Genomic DNA, 18939 nt, shown 5'->3' with positions numbered 1-18939 from the left:
CCACACCCAAGGACCAAAGGCAGGGAGGAATTATTAGCAAATTTGTAACTGTGCCTAAGAGTTTTCAATTAAAAAAAAAAAAAAGAATCCTAGAACCGACCTAATCTTCACAATCTCCTATTGGTTAGCTTTGCCTCCCTAATGAAATTAGTTCCTTAGGAAGCAAAAACGTATTTGTAAGAACTAAACTTGTATCATTCACTTTTGGTATAAAAGATCTTAAGTAAGACAAATCATTAGACTCACAGTTTCGGCAGTATAAACAAGACAAAAATGAGTAATTTGCTAATTGCTCAGCTCTGCTCTCTTAGTTCTTATTCGTAGTTGTGGCATGCACTGTGTGTTGGTAGAGATCTAAATGGAGATTGTCATTAGCTAGTATTAGTCATGGTTCAGAAGGTAGAATAGCAATTCCCCTTTAGGCCCCTCATTTAGGGCTTAGCCACTTGTTCGTCAGATTGTGCTTTTTTTTAAAAAAAAAAAATCATTTTAGTTCTTACTGTGTGTTTTGTTGTTATTGTTTAAGATTGGAATTAGCTTCGTGTGTGTCCATCTGGGTTTGGTGGCCCATCATAATGACACTTGATATGCCTTGTAAATTGATTACTTGTGTTTACATTTGCTATTTTGGCCACAAACCTAAACACTCTTTTTCTCTGTCCTGAGAGTATGTAATGTTGAAAGCTTGTTTAAAATTAGACATAAACACTGGTTTAATTTGCTAACTTACATTACCTTATAAAATATATGTACTAACTATAAATTAACATACATGTACATACACATTTCTTCTCTTATGACCCATAAGTAGCTTCAGGTCTTGGAATTTCTTAGGAAGTCACATGCAGTCTGTAGTGTAAAGAAAGTAGGAAAAAAAAAATCTAATCTCTACTTTCCAGGTGGGAAAACTGAACCACAGCAAGAATCCACAATGCTCCCATGACCATGCAAAAACATTGAAAGAAGACATGATAAATATGTTCCAGTCCTTGAGCCTCGTTCCAAACATTGGACATTACTGAGTATCTTCTTCCCCTTTTCTCTAGCCTCCCAAGAGTACTGACAAGAAACCACATCCTGGGATAAGATCAGAAATACATCTGCTAAGAAGCCATAACCTATGGACATTTTCATTCCTACCCCCTGCCCCGCCCCAAACAGAAATCCCTATGAGTCAAAGTAGATGATGATGTGCATCATAGCCTCCCAGCAGCACAATTAATCAGAAAGCTCTCAGGGGAGTAGTACAACAGCATTTTCACTATCAACTAGAAATACTGATGAGAACCAGGAAGGACAGCTCCCTTAACTTGGCAGGATCAGGACAAGACTGGTTACAGAGGCTAAGTCCTGAGTAGGCTCTCTCTCAGCCACACGGCCCTTCTCTCTTCTTAGGGATAATTTTGTCAGGTCCTTAGGAATGAGGGAATCATGTCTATACCAAGGAAGTCACATGAGTCACTTTTCCACTTCCCATCTCCATTCAGAGATTATCTCCCATTTGTCAGGGAAGACATTCTATGACCTTCTTAACAATTTATCCCACTGAGGAATCCTTTTATGACTGCATGTTATTAGGTAATAGAAGCCCTCACCAAGTTCCCCCGAACATGTACTGTCTAATCTCGTACTTGGCAGAGACAGGCGCCGATCACTAGTAATGCATTCTCCCCCTTCATTGTGTAGGACTGTCATTGAGACATGGCTTCCTACCAAGGGCCTCTATTTTCCAGACCCCTTGAAGTCAGAGTGGTCATAAAACCAGGTTCTGGACCATTGAACATGAAAGAAAGTGACGTGCATCTATCTCCTCCCAGGCTTGGCACCCAAAAACCTTCCAGGTGTCTTCCCCCTCCCATGTCTTTTCCCCTTTGTACTCACTGGAATGTTAGAGATTCCCAGGGCAACCTTAGAAGTCACATATTATAAATGGCAGACTTCTGGATTGACAACGTGGAGGGTCACCCTACCAACTTTCTCCCCATCCACTATGAGAGTGAGAAAAAAAGTGTTTGAGAAATGTACATTTTTAGGTCTATGTGATTTGATAGTTAATCTAATACATATACATTTCCTGGGCATTAGTTGTTAGCTATAGTGAGAGGTTTATAGGATATGTGATTGAATATGCCAAGACAGGATTCTCCATTCACCTCTACAGAAGATAAAGCAAAATGATCAGACCTGTCAGAATTTGCGGGGTTAATGTAGAAAGGAACAGAATCTTTTCCTCAGCCACTTGGCTAGTTGGCCAATTCAGGATCTTAATTTATTAGATTCTTACTTATTAAAATGCATGACAATGTACCACAAACTATTGATTTTACCTTAATTTCATAGCTGAAGAAAACAATATTAAAACTCCACCCTGTTCAGGTTGTTCCAGAAATAAGTCTTTATGTTTAGGAGACAGCACCAATTAACTTTCATACAGAACAAGATGTTCAGAAAAATGCAAACTTTAGGACTCATCGCTGTTTCTATGGCATTTTGGTTTTCATTGGTTTGGTACCTCCACCTGAGGCTTAGAGTTTGACAAATTAGAAACTGACCACAGGCATCTAAGAATTATTCTTTATTCAAAAACACATCCATGAAAAGCCAAGGAAGTACAGAGGTGAGGCTGCACGAAAATCTTCCAAGCTTAAATGGAAGCATCTCTGGTTTCTCCAGCAATTCCCACTGGTGTTATCATGACTCAACAGTCTGTTGCAATCAGGTGTGGAAAGGGGAGGAGTGACAGCTGGACTGCAAAGAAGTGTGCACAACCCAGAACCATCCCAGCTTTGCCAAAACCCAAGTGCCCCCATGGGAGTGTCTTGCAACATATGTTGAGAAATGAGGTTGCAAACCAGGGGGTTATTGCAATAAAAACCACTTGTGATGAATGAGAGATGTAAGTTTATTTTTTTTAATGTTTGTCTTCCTTACTAGACAATCAACTCTGTGAGGGCAGAGACTACCTCACCACTGTATCCCAGCCCCTGACACGCAATAGGTACTCAATAAATATATGTTGTAAGGATGGATGGATGGATGGATGAATGGAAGGATGGATGGAAGGATGGAGTCTACCCAGCTCCAGTGTGAGTAGGAACATTCTCTGCTATAGGGAGAGAGAGAAAATAAAACACACAGACACATACAATTTATAGTGTTTGAAAAGTGGAATTGAATTAGGACTAATAAATCTTCTAGGTAATTGTACTTCTTTCAATGCCCAAGCTACATTTTTCTATCACTTTGAAACCCAAAAGTAAATACCTTCCCAATGCTTGCTTTGCTGGTCGAAAATGCTTTAACAAAATGTAGTCTCTAAGTTGCCATGGCATCATCAGGGAAAGGATGTTACTTCCAGGCCCCAGAAGAACTCAAAGGTGGCAGGACCCAAGCAGGCAACTCTGCTCCAAATGGACCAGCCTTACAGCCTCTCACTCTATCGTTGTTCCCTTCTTCCAGCTTGAAAGTTAGAGCACATGTTGACAAAGTGGGTGGTACAAAGTGGGAGGAACTCTGGTCAATAAAAAGCTTGCGTTGGACGCTACAAGGCAATAGTATTTTACTGGCCACAGTGTGACTGACTTCACTTTCTGTTCAGACATTAAGAATAATTTTATGGGTGGGCAAAGTAAAAATTTTTCCTTTGGTCACACTGCCCAAAGAATAAGCTAACTATAGCCCAGGGGCACCTGTTCGTACTCCAGGGGTCAAGTTTGTGACTATCCTGAAGCAAACACCTGCCTGTGCAGCTTATTCTTCCATCCAGTCTACCCTTCAGGGTCCAGGGCATTGGCCAGTCTCATACCCAACACTATTTGCCTCACTGCCCAGCATCAGGAAACAAGTAGTATTACACTGGTGTAATGAAACATCTATCTGGCCAAGATCTCAGGGATGGGATCAGGTTTGGTGGACCTGAGCATGCCCATTCAACATGTTCAAATGTCTCCATCCCACTCCAACCACATGAGATGGCTCCTGAGTTCTGTATCCCAAGAACCTCAGTAGAAAAATCTCGATAGCAGATTCACTGTTGCTCAAGAGCCTGGGTATTATAGCAGCCTGGGGGCAGGTTGTCCCTAATGTTCTCCAGGTTCTTCACATCAGCCAGAACTCCATCTATGCTCGTCTCTAGCAAATGGAGGTGGCCCTGCTGTCGGCGTGCTCTCTCTTCCAGCTCTGACATCAAGGGCCTCAGCTGGCTGTTGATCTGAGTCTTGGCCCGGAAGAGGTTCTGCTCCAATAAGATCAGCTTCTCTTCATCCACACTGCCAGGCTGATCTATTTTAGGCAATGAGAAAGGAGTTAATATAGAAGAGCTGTGGTTAGATCTCCCTGAACACATGTGGACCCTCTATACCTTTAACTAATTCCTGTTTCCACTTGCCCAGAGGAAACGGTATGTCATGCTTATTTTAGGGGTGCCTGGCTAGCTCAAGTGGTGGAGTATGTTAACTTGATCTCAGGGTTGTGAGTTCAAGCCCCACGTGTGGTGTAGAGTTTATTTAAAAAACTTTAAACTAAAAAAATAAAAGGCTTATTTTACAGTGGGAATAATATAGAAAATATTTAGAGAGCTCTAGCCTACTTATTAGTTACGAACAGCCCGGTTCAAGCCTCTGAGCTCTACAGTTAAGCAATACAAAGTTTGGATTTCTCCTTTCACGTTAGGGCCAACAGTTCATGCTCTGAAAAGATGAAGGCTGAAGGTCATAGGAGACTGAGTACTGTCCAAGGTGTCTGCCCAACACAGCCCACCCTAGGATCAGGACCAACTCCAAATTATGTTTACTGAACTACCCTTAGGAAATATCCTGCTATTTTCCATTAGAAGACCTTTAGAAACTGGCTGGGCTTTGGAGTTTATAGAGGCCAAGGTATGCTTTGCTATTTGGGGGATAGATTCCAGCTGTTCGGAAATGATGTAAGACTTCATTCTGGCCGGAGACAGTGGGAATCTGGCTAGATACTAGTTTATTTCCAATATGAAATGTAGTCCTGTTTGTTCAGGTATGTTTTACCCAGACACAATCTAAAACTCATGTCAGCACGAAGGGCACCTGGCCAAACCTGTTTGATCTGAACAGGGTTTGGGTGGCCTTTGGTCAGTTCAAACTCAAGGTCAGGTTGCCTCCATATCTGAGATCTGAGTTGTGGTGATAGCACTTGACCGCCCGAGTTTATTGTGCCTCGAGTGATGACGCTGTGACTGCTCCAGGACTCGAGAGAGCAACCAGGAGAAACAACATCGTAACGAAAATGCAGACCGACCCAGTGGGTCAGTCCTTCACCAAGGAAAATGGGAGAATTTCGGCATTTCGGGTCCTGTGATGTGCTGAGAGTGTTAAGTAAGCTTGGAAACAAAATAACCATGTCCCTAGAGAGGCAGCACAAGCTACTCAGGAAAAGGGGCAGGAGCATTGGAAACAAAGAGATGTCACTTGGAATCCCACCTCCACAGTTTACTATGTGATCCATGGGGCATTATCAACCTCTCTGAGCCTCAGTTTACTACTCTGTGAAATAAAATAATAAAAATAATGAAGGCTGTCTCTTAGGACTTTTAAAAGACTTAAATGATATTATACCAGAGAACACCTGGCACAGTGCCTGACAGTTAGTAAATGTTTAATAGTTCCCACCAACCTTCTTTCCCCATGCTCTCATTTTTCTCGAAAGGCCCTATTAGTTTCATTACCTTTTTCAGAACACTACATAAAGCTGCTAAAATCTCCACTGGGGAGTTGGGTTTGGGTTTTTTTTCCCCCCCTTAAAGGGTAAAAAGAGCCCTTTGGGTCTCCTTGGACCACAAAGCAGACTCATTAGTATAACAACACAGACGACACTGACCTCCCAGGGTGAGGATGGTATTCTACAGAAAAATCAGGTCTTAAAATTGTTCTACTGAACCCAAATGGTAGGACCAAGCCTTTTCCTTTTTTTTTTTTTTTTTTTAAGATTTTATTTATTTATTCATGACAGAGAGAGAGAGAGAGAGAGAGAGAGAGAGAGGGAGGCAGAGACACAGGCAGAGGGAGAAGCAGGCTCCATGCAGGGAGCCTGACATGGGACTCAATCCCAGGTCTCTACCATCATGCCCTGGGCTGAAGGCAAGCGCTAAACCGCTGTGCCACCAGGGCTAAAAAACCTTTTCCTGAATGTCGATGGAATCTATGATGGAATCCCTTGTTCCCTAAGTGTTGCAGTCTACACTTGATTAAACAGGCCAAATGAGGGTTTGATATCAGTTTTACCCATCCAGACTGTTAATCCTTATCAGTTTTTTTGTGGGGGAGGGATTCTGCGGGCAACTCTGAATTGTTGCCACGCTGTGCCACCAAATCTATTTTATGTGAAAAGGTTGCAGTATGTCATGTACCTACTATCTTTCCATTTCTTCTGGGCTATGAACCAGGCAGGTCAGGTTCCCACAACTGGTTAGACCGAGGTCTAACTACAGGTGGGGTGGAGGGGAGCATAATCAGCAAGGGACTCCTGACTTCCCAGACTGGGAGGAGGTTCCCCCTCACCACGTCTACTGCCTCAGAGCTCAGACCCTGTCACCTCCCTCCACAATCCCTCGCACCATTTCCAAAGTGGTCTCACCCTGCCTTTTGTCTAACCAAGTCCCTTCCACTCATTCCTGCATCCACTTAGTGAGCTTTCTGAAATACACAGCGATGACGATATTCCTCTGCTCACAACTGCCCGCTAGCTTCTCAGGATCAAGTTCAGAATCTCTAGGAGGACTCTCAAACTGTCTAGTCTTCTCTTTAGCTGTGAAGTTTGAGTATTGCCTCTACAGTTTACTTACTGTGTGATCAGTGAGACATGATTAACCTCTTTGCGCTTCAATACATTTCCTAAATACACCCAGATCTTTGATCTACACACTTTCACCTCCAAGGGCAATAGGTACTCAGTGACTCATCTTTAGATGGTAAAATAAGAGTCTGGAAAATGGAAAGTCATGTGCCCAAAGTGTCTGGGCCTAGAAATAAAGCAATGTTCTGATACCCTTGAGGGTATCCTTAAGACTTCCACTTATCAGGGCTAGATCTAGCAAGTGCTCTGAGAGCAGGCGGGAGCATGGGGCTGGAAGTTTGTGGGTACGTCACATACTTATTAGGTGTAGGATGCTGTCCAATGTGTTGAGTGTGTCTTGGATTGTAGCTCCAGCATTCTTGGCTCTGTTATCAACTCTTTGGGCTTCTGTAATTACCTGAAAAAATAAATACAAACCAGTCTTGAAAGGGTGTCTCATATTGGCAAGTTTAATGGAATATCCCATGGAAAATGATGGGAACTGACCATCTGCACTGCATCCATATCCAGGTCAAACTCTTGCTCCTTCCTTGCCAGTTCTCCTTCCACTTCCCTCATGTCGCTCTTCAGAGTAGCCAGTCCCTTCTCCATGGCCAAGGCTCCATCTGCTGTCACATTGGCTTCCAAGTTCAGACTCCCTATCTCCTGGGAAAAGAAAGAGAGCCAGGAACAGGAGGAAAGAGAGGGGTGAGGCACAAAAACATCCCAGAGAGAAATAAAAAATAAACAGCTGCAGCCAGACCCTGATGGAGTAAGTTAAATGAATAACAAGAGTCAGACTTGGAGACACACCCTTCCCCAAGCTCTGCTTTAAACAAATTAATTTGTGGGTGTATCTGTAGGGACTAGGAGGGTCAGCAGTGAGACACTGATTCCCTCTCAGTCACCACTCACCAAAACGTGAATGCAACAGAAACTATTTGGGAAAACTCAGAGGGCGAGAGATTCACATCATTTCCCGTCAGAGTTCTTTGCTGCCACAGTCTTTTCAGTGACTTTACTAGGACCCCTGAGACAGCTGAGTTTAAGGTGCAGAGAATGAATGGGCTACAGCTGTAACTTTTGTTTTTCTTAGAACAAAGTTTGTTAATATCTTTACCAGTAAGGCGTTATTGAGCATCAAATTGCAGGTATCTCTGTGTAGAAGCTATAAAAAGAGAGCCACTTGAAATTGGTCTCTACACTCAAGGGACTTAGAAAGTTTTCTTGCAAATTGCTAAGTGGTCCAAGAGTGAGGTCAAATAGTCCTAGGTACTAAGAGTTCCCTCTTGGTTTTCTAAAGTTGCATAAGCTTTTTAGAAGTCTTGCCTAAATGAGAGCTAAGAAGTTCTCCAGCCAACAAGCACAGCTTCTACTGTAGCATTTAACTACAACATATGGGTTGCAGTGTATCTAATCTGCCTTTCCCCATTATACTGAATGCTCCTTGAAGAGAAGGACCGGGTCTTTCTCATCTGCATATGCCCAGCACCAAGCACAGTGCTGGTACATAGAAGAAAGGGGGAAAAAAATGAATATGCAGAGCTTAGACATAAAAAATAGAGACAAGGGATCTAGAACTCCAGAATTTCATAATCTTGAATCAAACACTGATAATTGTTGTTATGGGGTTATGTCAAAAAGGTATGCTGATGTCCGAAACCCCAGGACCCCAGAATACGACCTGATTTGGAAGTGGATTGTTGCAGATCCAATTACATAAGATAAAGTTATACTAGAGTCTAATGGGCCTCTAATTCAAAATGACCAGTGTCCTTATAAGGAGGGTTAGAGATATCCAGGGAGAAAAACCCCATATGACGATAGAGACAGAGATTGGAGTGATGCCACCGGAAACCAAGGCTAAGGATTGACAGCCACAAAAGCTAGGAAGAGGCAAGCAAGGTTTCTACCCAGAGCCTCAGAGGGAGTATGGCTCTGCTGACATCTTGATTTCTGACTTCTAGCCTCCAGAACTGTGAGAGAATAAACTTCTGTTGTTTTAAACCATCTAGTCTGTGGTACACTTCATTACAGAAGCTCTAGGAAACGAGTACAATAGTTGATACAAAAAACCCAATCTTGGATGGTTCTTCTCTGGTGTTGTCCAAAAAGGGAGCTGAAAATGAAGGCTCTACGTCTCAGTCAATGAAAGCCTTGTGAATCAACCAAGAAATGGGGCACTTAAGCGGCTCTGGGGCTGCCGTGGGCCACAGGACTCTGTGATCTCGAGGTCAGAAAGAGCCCGATGCTCTATTTCCACAGAACCCTTGCGTTTGGGGTTGCTCGTGCCAACCTGCATTTTGATTTCTCTTTACCTGTTCTATCTTGTCGGTGATCTCCAGGGCCTCCCTGGCTGCGGTCTTTGCCCTCTGGGCGTCGGCAGCAGCACCGCCCAGGGCTGTTTCTGCTTGCCTGGTCTTGTCACTGGCATCTGCGACCTTCTGGCTGATGTAAGGGAGTCTTTTCATGGCCTCTTCTGCTTCTGCTTTTCTGTCTTCAACCTGCAAGTCAAACTCTGAAACGAAGACAAGAAAACATTGCCACGAGGGTGAAAAGTAGCTTCTAAAACTTACAAATGAAATTGAATGGGGCTGAAGTTTTTAAGAAAAAAATCCAGGAAGAGTGTTATTACTGCCTGGGGGCAAGCGTGTGAGAAGCTGTGGCTGTTACTGCCCTTTCTTATCCAGCAGAAAGGAACTTAAACGAGGTACTGAAAGAACCAAAATTAGGTCCTTGCTTAGAGACACTGACTATCAGCCTGCCCTGGGTCCCCAGCCCTGCAAGAGTATTAAGACCCCAAAGTAGATCAAAAGCAGGTGTAACTGCTGAAGCCCAAAGTTTCGAGCCAGAGCCTTAAACCCTAAGCTGCCAATGATGGTAGTTGGAGGATGAACAGAATGGATAGAGAGCTTCTTTCTGTGAAGAAAATCCCAACACTTTAGAAATGCTTCCTTTTTGCTCTTTAGTGAATAAACCTGATTTTTAGCCAAATCTCCATAAGGCACAAACCCAAATTTCCTGGGATCCAGGTGCTGTGACAGAGCTTGCTCCTATCATCACCACAAACTAACCACATTGATTCTAAATTGGAATCAGCCAGATTACAAAGGAAAAGGAAAAATATCTGGGTCGTATTAGGATGTTGGATCTGTGGAAGACCTTAGAGATCATTTAATTCTTTCTTTTCTTTTTTTTCTTTTCCTTCCTTCCTTCCTTCTTCTTCCTTCCTTCTTTCTTTCTTTTTTTTTCTCTTTCTCTTTCTTTCTTTTCTTTCTCTCTCTTTCTTTTCTTAAAATATTTTATTTATTTATTCATGAGAGATACAAAGAGAGAGGCAGAGGGAGAAGCAGGCCCCCTGCAGGGACCCTGATGTGGACTCGATCCCAGGACTCCGGGATCCTGACCTGAGCCAAAGGCAGACACCCAACCACTAAGCCACCCAGGTGTCCCTCAACCTTCTTTCTTTAAAGAGGACATTAGGGTCTGGAAAGGCTGTGACTTGCCTATGGTCATACAGTCAGCACAGAGCAGTCAAAGGGCCTAGCAAAGTTCAGACCTCAAGCCACCTGACATCAATTAAAATTCTTCCACTACTTCAAATATTAATACAATTTTTTTCTTCAGGAAGATATTTATTAAGTGTCTATTAATACCCCAATGTACCTATGGTTTAGGCAGATACACAGGGATTCAAAACAAATCAAAGTTATTTCTTTAACATACTCAAGTGACCTAAACCACGAAACGCTTACCTCTGAGGTTCTTTAGGATGTTCTCAACTTCATAAAAAGTGGCATTGCCCATACTTAGTGCTTCTTGGGCTCTGCTTTTAGCAAGGTTGGCACGGGAAAGCAGCTGATCTGCTTTCTGTAAACAGACAGAGTAAGATTAGAGTAACTGTAACATACGTCCAGGAAGAGCATTCCTGCCAGCAGAATCACTTGGACACAATTCTCTTCATGACAGCAGAGTCTTGTGATTCACCAGAAAGTCTAAGAGTACTGACTTCCACAATCCGGGACAGAGCAAACTTTATAACCCAATGACACATCCTGTATAGAGAACGGTTTCAAACTCTAGCCCACTATGAAGGATGAGGACAGTTTTGCAAATCACAATCTTACTATACTCTAGATACTTCCTAAAGCCAAGCTAGTAGAAAAAGCCGGACCAAAATTGAACTCGGGTAGGCCCCAGGTTTGAGGGCTTGATTCGGTGGGTGGAACTGAACTAATTACTTCAAGCTGTCTGTATCTCAGTTACTCCATTTACAAGCGGTGGTACCATGACCTTCGGAGAGTTTTCTACGGTTGCGTATTTATGGCCTCTTGCCATACATATTCACATGGTAGGCATCCAGTACCTGTGTGTTGAGTGCATGAGTTCATAAAAGGATACCTGTCTTCCACTCTTTCCATTCCGTAAGAGCTGCTGGGTTTCTTCTTCCCAGTTTCCCAGGTTGCTTTGCACATGCTTGAACTCATCCATGCGCCTGGTCACAAGGCTTGAGAGAGAATCAATGTTTTGTCTAATCCTCTTCATTTCCACCTGTAAGCCCAAAGAAAGGAAGGAATCTGACTTTCTGCCCATCGGTTGCCATGCCAGCCTTCTTAGGAGCTGCCCACCATTGTTTGAAAACAACAGCAATCCAGACACAAAGTCTAACAGAAATGAAGCAGTATGCCGAACGATAGGCGGCGGTTTCCCCAAGCATCAAACGGGTTTTGGCTCTCTCATTCTCTCTCTCTAAATTCTACATGTTGGTTTATAAATGCATGGAAACATTCTTTTTAAGATTTGTTTTTATTTATGATAGAGAGAGAGAGAGGCAGAGACACAGGCAGAGGGAGAAGCAGGCTCCCTGCAGGGAGCCCGACATGGGACTCGATCCCGGGACCCTGGGATCATGCCCTGAGCCGAAGGCAGGCGCCAAACCGCTGCGCCACCCAGGCGTCCCCCTCAATGCATGGAAACATCTGTGTGAGTGGTTTTTTTGTGAGTGTTTTTTGCGAAGGTAGAGGGCTGCATCTTCCTAACCCAGTAAGTTTGTAATCGTTAAAGGAATCGACGGACACGGTGCAAAACTTCCGAGAAGAACAAAAGTCAGAAACAACGTAAAACTTCTGAGAAGAAGGAAAGTCTTGTGAACGGCTGTACACGGAACTGCAGTGCAGCTGGGACCCAAAGGTAAGCATCACGCTCTACCGCTCGGGATTTCCCACAGGTTCTGGCGGTCCCCAAAACTGAGGAGGACACGGAAGATTGCTCTCGGCTGACAGGTTCACAAGGTGGGCTAAGGCTTTGTCAGAGGCAAAGGCTGGGGGCCAAGCACCAGGCAACGGTCAACAAGACGGAAGACAAGAAGGGTCCACGTGGAGGAAGAGCTGAGGGGCCCAACCGGATCGGGGCCCCGAGGCCCCCAGGCCGCCGCCGCCGCCCTCACCTGAAAAGCCCGGCCGCTGACTTGCTGCAGCTGAGACGCGGCATCGAGAAGGCGAAGGCCTCGCTGGTAGGACCTGTCTGCCTCTGCGTCGGCTTGCGCCGCCTCCCCCGACAGCTGCTGGGCCAGCGACCTGGCCTTCGCCAACCTGCGGGCGCGGGGAAGACAGGTCGAGGAATCCCCCTTTCCCTCGAAGCAAACATTCGCCCTGGAGCGTAAAAGCCCTGTGGGCGGGCTCACCGCGGAACCCAGGGGTCGGCAGGGGCGCGCGCGGCAGGCGGCCTCCCCACGCTCCAACAGCCGCCCCAGAGCTCACGCGTCTCCCAGCTCACCCCGCGCGGCCCGGGTCTGCGCGCACCCTTCAGCCGCCGCCGCGGCCCCAGCACTGCGGCCCCGCCACCCACACGCACGTTTCACTTAACCGGTCTTTTCTTCTTCTACACATAAAGGGATGTCCTTTCCCCCGTTTTTTAAAAAAAGATTTTATTTATTTATTCATGACACACACAGAGATGACCCAGAGAGAGGCAGAGACACAGGCAGAGGGAGAGGCGGGCTCCATGCCGGGAGCCCATGCCGGACTCGATCCAGGGATCCCGCCCTGAGCCCACGGCAGACGCTCAACCACTGCCCCTCTGCTCCCCAAATTCTCTCGTTCTCTTGACCCTGAGGATGGCTATCTTGTAGCGAAGCCCGGCGCCCCTCCAGGGCGGTGCGTGCTGCACCCGGCGGAAGGCAGAGTATCTGGGCCCCTGCGAGGCCCCGTCGGACGTACCTTCCCATCAGCCCCTGCGAGGCCCTCTCGCACGTACCTTCCCATCAGCCCCTGCGAGGCCCCCCTCGCACGTACCTTCCCATCAGCCCCTGTGAGCCCCCGCCTCGCACATACCTTCCCATCAGCCCCTGCGAGGCCCCATCGGACGTACCTTCCCATCAGCCCCTGCGAGGCCCTCTCGCACGTACCTTCCCATCAGCCCCTGCGAGGCCCTCTCGCACGTACCTTCCCATCAGCCTCTGCGAGGCCCTCTCGCACGTACCTTCCCATCAGCCCCTGCGAGGCCCCCCTCGCACGTACCTTCCCATCAGCCCCTGCGAGGCCCCCCCTCGCACGTACCTTCCCATCAGCCCCTGCGAGGCCCCCCTCGCACGTATCTTCCCATCAGCCTCTGCGAGGCCCTCTCGCACGTACCTTCCCATCAGCCCCTGTGAGGCCCTCTCGCACGTACCTTCCCATCAGCCCCTGCGAGGCCCCCCTCGCACGTACCTTCCCATCAGCCCCTGTGAGGCCCTCTCGCACGTACCTTCCCATCAGCCCCTGCGAGGCCCCCCTCGCACGTACCTTCCCATCAGCCCCTGCGAGGCCCCCCTCGCACGTACCTTCCCATCAGCCCCTGCGAGGCCCTCTCGCACGTACCTTCCCATCAGCCCCTGCAAGGCCCCCCTCGCACGTACCTTCTCATCCCCCCCTGTGAGGCCCCCTCGCACGTACCTTCCCATCAGCCCCTGCGAGGCCCCCTCGCACGTACCTTCCCATCAGCCCCTGCGAGGCCCCCCTCGCACGTACCTTCCCATCAGCCCCTGTGAGGCCCCCTCCCACGTACCTTCCCATCAGCCCCTGTGAGGCCCCCCTCCCACGTACCTTCCCATCAGCCCTTGCGCCGCTGAGCCGTCCGAGCCGCCGCCGCCGCCGCCGCCACTGCCGCCGCCTTCCCGCAGGGCCTTGTGCGCCAGCGCCAGCGCCTGTTTGGAATAGTCCTCGGTTTCCCTTACCAGCCGCTCCATGTTACTGGCGGACGCCACGTGGCTGCGAGGGTTAAAAACAAGGCGGTGGAGTTTTCATAGCCAAGGGCTTCCTCTCGGCCTTTTGTCTGCGTGACCGGAGAGCAGTCAGGGAACGGCTGGCCGGAGCAAGACCCAAGAGAACTGACCGGGGTCAATCGGAGGAACCGTCAGGAAGCCGGAGGCCACCTGCGGAGGGAGCTCGGCACGGCCGGGCATCTTTTCCGTTTCCGGCACAACCAGGGGGCGCGGGCGGGGAGCGTGGTGCGAGCAGACCCAGGGGGCGAAACGCCGGCCTTCTGCGCTAACCCTTGGGGCTTCGTCCAGGACCCCCCCCCCCCCCGCCCCCCACAGCTTGGCTGCAGCAGCTTTGTATTGGGGCCACCGCTACAGGGAACAGCGCCTGTCAACAAAAGTGCCCCAGATGCTTACAAAGTGATAAAAAAAGAAAAGAAAACAACCAAGACCAACAGAACAAAGACAAGCTCAGGAGGCAGCTGGGCTACAAAGGCACACGTGGGCCTCCCCCGACGGGACTCCGTCTGAGATTCCGGCGCCTACCACGGGCCGAGCTCTCCGCCGAGAGCAGGCCTCCTCCAGTACCGGCGACGGGGAGCTGCCTGGTATCCCTGGGGCCGCAGAGCCGGTTTCCGGGAGGAGGTGCCCCTCTGCGGCCTTGGCCCCCAGCGTCTAGCAAACAGCTCGTTGCTACTTGTTCCCAGGCTCCGTGTGGGAGCCCGGGAGTCCCTCAAAGCTGCAGGGTGTTCTTTTCCAAAGGCTGCTTGATTTCACAGAGCCCGAAAAAAAATCACATGTGACACACACCAGAGCCATACTGTGAGTCACAGAAAAATCTGGGGTAAAAATCACCTCCATTCCCAACATTTGGCCAAAAGATCGTGCCCAGTGGCCACCTACATAGGCTAAAAGCCAAGAAATTAAAAAAAAAAAAAAAAAAAAAAAAGGCTTCCAGGCCAGAAAAGAGCCCAGAGCATTAATGAAATGGTGCTTAGGTCCTGAACACCCTCCAGGTTTGTTCAAGTCTGGGCTTGCAGAGGTAGTCTGAAGCAGGGGACCCCTTACCTGTCTGCCAATCTTACGGCCTCCTGAGCCAGACTTTTAAAACCATTTGGCCCCACGTAGTGATCTGAGGAAGGAATGTTCTGTAGAAAAAGGAGATTTGGTTAAGGCTTTGCACTCAGCCCTGGAGCCTAAGCAGATTCTGCATCTGCCCTGTTAGAACTAGTTGTCATTAGCCACACAGCATTCTATACCCAGACATCTCGAGGCCCTCCTCACTATCATCCTTTTCTTTCTTTCTTTCTTTCTTTCTTTCTTTCTTTCTTTCTTTCTTTCTTTCTTTCTTTCTTTCTTTCTTTTTTTTTTTTTTAAGTACAGACAAGAATAAAGTAGAAATCCAGGGCACCCAAGTGAGTCAGTCAGCTAAGAGTCTGACCCTTGATTTCCGCTCCGGTCATGATCTCAGGGTCATGAGATGGAGCCCGGTTTCCAGCTCCCCACTCTGCAGGGAGTCTGCTTGAGATTCTTTTCCTCTCTCTCTCCCTCTGCCTCTTCTCCTGCTCTCTCTCTTTCAAATAATTAAATCTTTAAAAAGCATAAAGTAGAAATCCAAGTTCAAAAAAACTATATAGATGCAGATGCATTTATAAATCTATACATGGGATCCCTGGGTGGCTCAGCAGTTTAGTGCCTGCCTTTGGCCCAGGGGCGTGATCCTGGAGACCCGGGATGGAGTGCCATGTCCGGCTTCCTGCACGGAGCCTGCTTCTCCCTCTGCCTGTGTCTCTGCCTCCCTCTCTTTCTCTCTCTCTCTCTGTCTTTCATGAATAAAATCTTTAAAAAAAATAAAAATCTATACATGCTAATATGTATTTTCATATGGATTTAAAGTCAGTAGACTATATACCATGTTTTGACTGGTTATTAATGAGATCACGGGATATTTATTTTCTAATTTTTCTACAATAAACATTATTTTGTAATAAGGGGAAAAATCAATATACATTATTCCTTAAATCCTTCATTTCATCAACATAGTATCTGATTGTCTTCCAGTTCTCTTTGTCTTCTACTCACTCACATTGTCACCATTGCCTTCTTTACTGAGAAAGAGAAGAAAGCTCATTCAAATCTCTCCCTCCTACCACACATCATTAAAAATATCATACTGACAACAACTTTTTCCCCTTTTCAGAATCCTGTCTTCACTGGATCCCTTCCTTCTTCCCACCTCCCTACACCACCACCCCCTGCTTCATTTGTTCATGTGTTCGTCTCTTCATTCATTCATTAAGCAGACAGGTATCACAGCCACACACTGTGCTGTGGGCGGAGAATGCAAACATGAACAAAACTAAATCCTGCCTGCTAAGAGCTAACAAGCTGGGAGGTGTGCAGCAAGAACGGAGAACAGAAAGGGCCAATGTGAGGATACAGTTAGCAAGAAATGAGCTAGGAAGAACATAAATGCAGTAAAATGGGAAGTTGCAGGAACCCCAAGAACACAGAACAGATGCACCGGTTTTAAGGAAGAAAAGCCCAACCCTCTGCCAGGTAGAACAAAAAATATGAGAAACTGCAGGTGGGTCTCCCCATCCGGCAGCGATCCTCAGTACCCTGAACACGGTGACACCTACGGTGTTTCTCAGGGAGGCCGTGCTCTCCTCCAGGCTTAGCTGCATCTGTGTGACCAGTCTTCGAGTATCCTGAACTCGGTTCTGATACTGACTGCCCAGGGCCCGGATTCTTTCCACCATCATCTTGAGGTCATCCAGGCGGTTCCGGTAGCTCTCTTCTTCCCTTCTGGCCTTCACCAACTGGAGACTGAGAGATTTACTAGCACCTGATACCAACAAGTAAAAGGAATATTAGCACTTCTGGAGTTAGCACAGAGGACCAGAACACGATGGAGGGTTGGAAAAGTGGCTTTGACTGGCCTAGGGCAAAATGGTAAAAACCCAGTCAATGAAGGCATGCAACGCTCTTATCTCCATCATTCAAGCCCCAGGAGAGTCACAGACAGTTCTTTTATCTCTGCAATTGCTGGGCATAGACCCCTATTGAACTGATATCTGTAGAAGATTAGAAATTCCCTTCTGTCTAAAGGGAAATTGGCCTTCATCACCTTCTGAAATCTGGGCTTCTCTCAGAAGCTCCTGAAGGGCCTGCTCGGCCTGTTGCATCCTGCCTTCCAGCTCTGCGTCCGGCACCGCTCCACCACCACCCTGCACCCTGGAAACCAGGGCCTCCAGGCTCTGGAGCTGCTGCATAAACTGATCCATCTGAAACCACACAGGAGAGAGGATCAGAACAGAGAGTGGGGGTCACACTCCAATACCACATACTCAGGGGATAAGAGCTAAAAGCCCAGAAATGCTTGGCATGCCATGGTAGTTAAAGATGCTAGAGCTCAGATCTCTGAGTTTGAATCCTGGCCCCACTACTCATTAGCTGTGAGTGTGACCTTAGGGAAGTCACTTTCTTTACCCATTAGATGGGTAATAATAATAATATCTCATAGTTATTACTTGGACTAAATGAGTATTTTAGTGCTTAGAACAGTGTCTAGAATAGTTATTACTTGGACTAAATGAGTTAGTATTTTAGTGCTTAGAACAGTGTCTAGAACAGGCTGCCTGGGTGGCTCAGTGGTTGAGCAGATGTCTGCCTTTGGCTCAGGTTGTGATCCTGGGTCCAGGAATTGAGTCCCCCATTGGGATCCCCACAGGGAGCCTGCATCTCCCTCTGCCTGTGTCTCTGCCTCTCTCCGTGTGTCTCTCATGAATAAATAAATGAAATCTTAAAAAAAAAAAACAAAAACAAAACGGTGGAACAAAGAAAGTGCTAGAGAGGGCAGGTTAAATAGATTTAAAAAAATGAGTCTGTTCTACCTTTGGGGTTCTGTTTGGGCCTATTCTTCCTCTGCCCTTCACGCCAGCAAAAAAATAATAATTAACAACAATATCAGTTTCTGGAGGCCATTCTTGTTTGAACCTCCTTGACAGCTTCTGGACTCCTCATATTTTCTACATATTTGTATTTTTCTTCATTTGTTCTACAAAGACATCTCTTGGGGAAAAAAATACAACTAGAAAGTGGCATATTATAAGTGGAAAGAATACTGAACTGAGCAAAGTCTCCCAATGTTGGCGGTTTCTCAGTCACATGGCCAGGTGGAACCAAGAATCCCACCCAGAATTCCCTGATTCCTAGTTCTACCTGGCCATGTGACTGAGAAACTAACAAGTGGCAGACTTTGCTCAGTGGAAACTGAGGTCAGAATACCTTCTCTTACAAATTGACTAAGTTATCAAGAGTACCAAATGAGATAGTATCTCCAAAAGGGATTTTAAAATGGTATATATAAGCATAAACCTGAAGCACTGTCACCATCATATGGATTTTTTTTTTTAATATAGCACTTTTTAAAGATATCCTAATCTCACCCTCATCACCGAGAGAGACTAGTAGGGTCCCGGACTTGTGTGACAGACCCACCCAGTGGACATTTAAAGATTTTACTCCTACGGATGAGGGTTGGGTAGCATGCACACCTGAATCTTCACTTGATTATAGCAAGCTGGACAGCTGGTTAGTGCTGCATGCTCACAGTTGAGGCCGCCAAATCCTGGCTTGCAGACACAGCTGCCATCACTTCTACATTCCCCAGGCTCTGACCCTGCTGGGTTGCAGTTGCAAGCTAGAGACAAAAGACAGACAAACAGGAAGCATTCATATCACACTAATTCTAGAAACTGGATGTTTAGCAAAGATAAAAAGAAGTTCAAATCATCAATGGCAAAGAATCCTTCTTGACCCTTGTCAATTCACATTGTGCTAGATTCATTTCTTGCCTATGCCTCCAAGCACATTTCTAACATAGATAGATCTTA

The 18939-nt window shown here is 46.7% G+C and overlaps 2 protein-coding genes across 2 annotated transcripts in view; one reads left to right on the top strand and one right to left on the bottom strand.

Annotated features, from left to right (window-relative positions):
* NMNAT2 (nicotinamide nucleotide adenylyltransferase 2) overlaps window positions 1–2888 on the top strand; it is a 195118-nt gene extending 192230 nt beyond the window's left edge. Inside the window, exon 11 of the mRNA XM_038542265.1 lies at window positions 900–2888. Coding sequence (XP_038398193.1) covers window positions 900–912 — 13 coding nt within the window. The 3' untranslated portion in view covers window positions 913–2888. The remainder of the gene's footprint in view (window positions 1–899) is intronic.
* Window positions 2889–3779: 891 nt separating this feature from the next.
* LAMC2 (laminin subunit gamma 2) overlaps window positions 3780–18939 on the bottom strand; it is a 54995-nt gene continuing 39835 nt past the window's right edge. Inside the window, 12 exon segments of the mRNA NM_001003351.1 lie at window positions 3780–4281; window positions 7123–7222; window positions 7312–7470; window positions 9123–9322; window positions 10560–10674; window positions 11206–11355; window positions 12251–12395; window positions 13887–14051; window positions 15110–15189; window positions 16684–16889; window positions 17172–17328; window positions 18601–18746. Coding sequence (NP_001003351.1) covers window positions 4028–4281; window positions 7123–7222; window positions 7312–7470; window positions 9123–9322; window positions 10560–10674; window positions 11206–11355; window positions 12251–12395; window positions 13887–14051; window positions 15110–15189; window positions 16684–16889; window positions 17172–17328; window positions 18601–18746 — 1877 coding nt within the window. The 3' untranslated portion in view covers window positions 3780–4027.

The sequence above is a fragment of the Canis lupus genome, chromosome 7 (genome assembly GCF_011100685.1).
Source record: "Canis lupus familiaris isolate Mischka breed German Shepherd chromosome 7, alternate assembly UU_Cfam_GSD_1.0, whole genome shotgun sequence".
In the NCBI taxonomy this organism is placed as follows: Eukaryota; Metazoa; Chordata; class Mammalia; order Carnivora; family Canidae; genus Canis; species Canis lupus.
This window is presented reverse-complemented; position numbering and strand designations above follow the sequence as displayed.